The sequence below is a fragment of the Ornithodoros turicata genome, chromosome 10 (assembly GCF_037126465.1).
Source record: "Ornithodoros turicata isolate Travis chromosome 10, ASM3712646v1, whole genome shotgun sequence".
Lineage (NCBI taxonomy): Eukaryota > Metazoa > Arthropoda > Arachnida > Ixodida > Argasidae > Ornithodoros > Ornithodoros turicata.
In genome coordinates, this window is record NC_088210.1 from 10,286,053 (window position 1) to 10,289,069 (window position 3,017).

General features: G+C 46.0%; 1 protein-coding gene across 1 annotated transcript; it reads left to right on the top strand.

The window, feature by feature from the left end:
- The first annotated feature begins 832 nt into the window (after positions 1–832).
- LOC135369715 (uncharacterized) lies at positions 833–2,035 on the top strand. The gene has a single exon (XM_064603229.1). It carries the CDS (start codon positions 833–835, stop codon positions 2,033–2,035), a length of 1,203 nt encoding a protein of 400 aa, XP_064459299.1.
- The last annotated feature ends 982 nt before the right edge of the window (positions 2,036–3,017 follow it).

A 3,017-nucleotide genomic window follows, 5' to 3' on the forward strand; every position in this document is an offset into this window, starting at 1 on the left:
GTCTCCAACGGCCACAAGAGACACTCCTCCACCGACTGCGCCTCAACTTGGCATACACGCCACCGGTCCAGCGTATGATGGGGAGGCAGATCTCGGCCCTCTGCGACGATTGCGAAGTGGTTGCAGTGGTCTGACTGTCGTGGTTGTCGTCGTTTATGCGCTCATCCACGGCGCCGCATCTCTTCCAAAGACTTCCGTTCGATGTGCACCTGCGAACGTACTCCGTGAAGTAAGAAGAATAGTGAATTCAGAATTTTAATGTTAAAATCTTTAACGGAATTTTATATTCTTACCTCCACGATTTATTGAATGCAAATGCGTAACCAACGCTGTTGATATTGTGGCTGTACTGTTGAAATGCGAGCGGGCTCGTAGGCTCGTCAGACTGTCGTGGTTGTCGTCGTTTATGCACTCATCCACGGTGCCGCATCTCTTCCAAAGACTTCCGTTCGATGTGCACCTGCTAACGTACTCCGTCAAGTAAGAAGAATAGTGAATTCAGGATTTTAATGTTAAAATATGTAACGCAATTTTCAATCTTGAGGTTCACGGTTCATTGAATGTAAATGCGTAACCAACGCTGTTGATATTGTGGCAGAAACGGAGATGGCAGTCCACACGTATAAGTCGCACAGCACAGTTGATGTAATTCCGGACGGCGCGCAGCGTTTCATAGCCCTAGCGTAACTTGATGTAGTTGAAAATAGACCAGAAGCCAGGAGTCATGTTTAATAGAAGGATATCACTGGCTTTCATAACAAACAAAGTAACAAATTTGTCTGGACGTTTCAATACAGAGTGCTCAAGAAGAAACATCATACCGAGTTCTCTCATGTGCAAGCCCAAGGTAAATACACCGTATGGAAGAAGCCTAGCGGCGAGGTACAGCAAACAGTGCCTTATTGCTAGAATTCAAGAAAACAAGCTTGACATCAGGAGGCACCGACATCAACTAACGCCCTACGAAAGGACGGTCAGCCAAGTCGTTTCTCCGGACGTTATGCATCAAGTTCTCGCGGCCAGAAAGAAGGCAGAAGAGCAAGAAGCAACAAAGCATGACAAACGACACCAACGTAAGTTTGATCCCCTTTTACCGGACGCTTCCAGTCGAACTCCTACTCCCACGCCGAACGAAACTGTCATCAATCTGTCTTCGAAACCGTTAACTAAAGAGCAGGAGTCACTTCTTAGCAAATGCATGAATTTCGTGCCCACCACTACCAAGATACCCTGCAAAAAAATCATTGCTGAAGTTGAAGATAAACTTCGCTTTGTGAAGAACCCTACCGCGGTCAACCTTGCCAGAAACCGTTTTCTTAACGTCATTTCTAAGAAGTGGGAGGCACCGCCTTCCAATCTGACCGCCGGCGAGAGGAATGCCATGAAGAAACTACAAGCAGCCTCGGATATCATTGTGCTCCCTTCAGATAAACGGAAAAGCACTGTGGTCTTAGACAGAACTGAATATCTGCAAAAAATGCACGACCTTGTTGACGACGAGTCCCGCTTCACGAAACTTGAATCTGACCCAACACCAAGGTCGGAACGATCCCTGGTCAAACTTCTTCGCAAATTAAAGGACATCGGAAGCATTTCGGACCCTGTTTACAAGCGCCTGTTTTCATCAGACGGACATATACCTAGAGGCTATGGTTTACCAAAAGTGCACAAGCCTGGTGTCCCTCTTCGCCCCATAGTGTCCTTTGTTGGAGCACCTACGTATCAACTATCAAAATTCCTCACTGAGCTCCTGTCTCCCATCATGAACAAGAACGGACATTCGGCGAATAACTCTCGTGAATTCTGCTCGTCTGTGCTAGACTTGGTGATCGAACCTGATGAAGTGATGATATCGTTTGATGTTGTCTCTTTGTTTACAAATGTGCCTGTCACACTCGCCATTGACGTCGCGACTAGCCGTCTCTCTAATGATGCTTCCTTGCCTGACCGTACTGCGCTTTCTGTATCGGAAATAAGGTCACTTCTTTCATTTTGTCTTGATGAAACGTGCAGGCAACTACAAGCTTTACTTTAAGCTACAAACTTTACAAGCAAATAGAAGGCTGCCCGATGGGGAGCCCTGTTTCTGTTCCCATTGCAAATCTGGTTATGGAATTCATCGAAGATCAAGTGTTAACCTCCAACAACATCTCTGTTAAATTTTACAAACACTATGTCGACGACACGCTTGTTGTTCTAAAACGTTATGATGTCGCTCCTTTCCACGCATCTCTCAACAGTGTTCACCCTAACATACAGTTTACGATGGAGAAGGAAAGCAATGGTCAGCTTCCTTTTCTTGATGTGTTGGTAACTCGTAATGACTCAGGGATTGTTTGCACTTCGGTTTACCGCAAACCCTGTGACACTGGTTCAGTTTTAGATTTCCACTCCTATCATGCACCTGAACATAAAAGGGCGGCTGTCAGGTCCCTTTTTAATCACATTGACGCGTTATCTAGTACATATCAAGCTAAGAAGACTGAACAGCGTTTGACATGTGACATTCTCTCTAGAAATCATTACCCCCATCGTTTCGTTTCTAACACAGTGTCTAAGTCCACTTGTAATAACGACGAACGGACCGCCCGTGACAATTTTATTTGCATCCCATATGTACGCGGACTCTCGAATCAGTACGGAGGATACTCAGGCCACTTGGCATTTCTACTGCATTTAAACCTCACCATATTTTACGCACGTTGCTTTCTCGCCCCAAGGACTCTGCGCCCCATTTGTACCAGTCGGGTGTTGTTTACCGAATAGATTGTGACGATTGCGATACGTGTTATGTGGGTGAAACAGGAAGAAAGGTGGCCACACGACTGAAAGAACACCAAGTTCAGATAAAGAAGCCGCCAGCTGATAATCGCCGCACAGAACTCGTGGAGCATGCGATAAAAAACCAGCGCACATTCAATTTCGACAATGTCACCACTCTGGCACGTGAACAAAGATGGGGAGTGAGAAGATTCCTTGAGTCATGGCACATCCACCACGAGAAGAATTCCTGTAAC

What these genes read in the sequence shown, in the direction of transcription:
- LOC135369715 (XM_064603229.1), top strand. Translation starts at nt 833, where the DNA reads ATGTGCAAGCCCAAGGTAAATACACCGTATGGAAGAAGCCTAGCGGCG.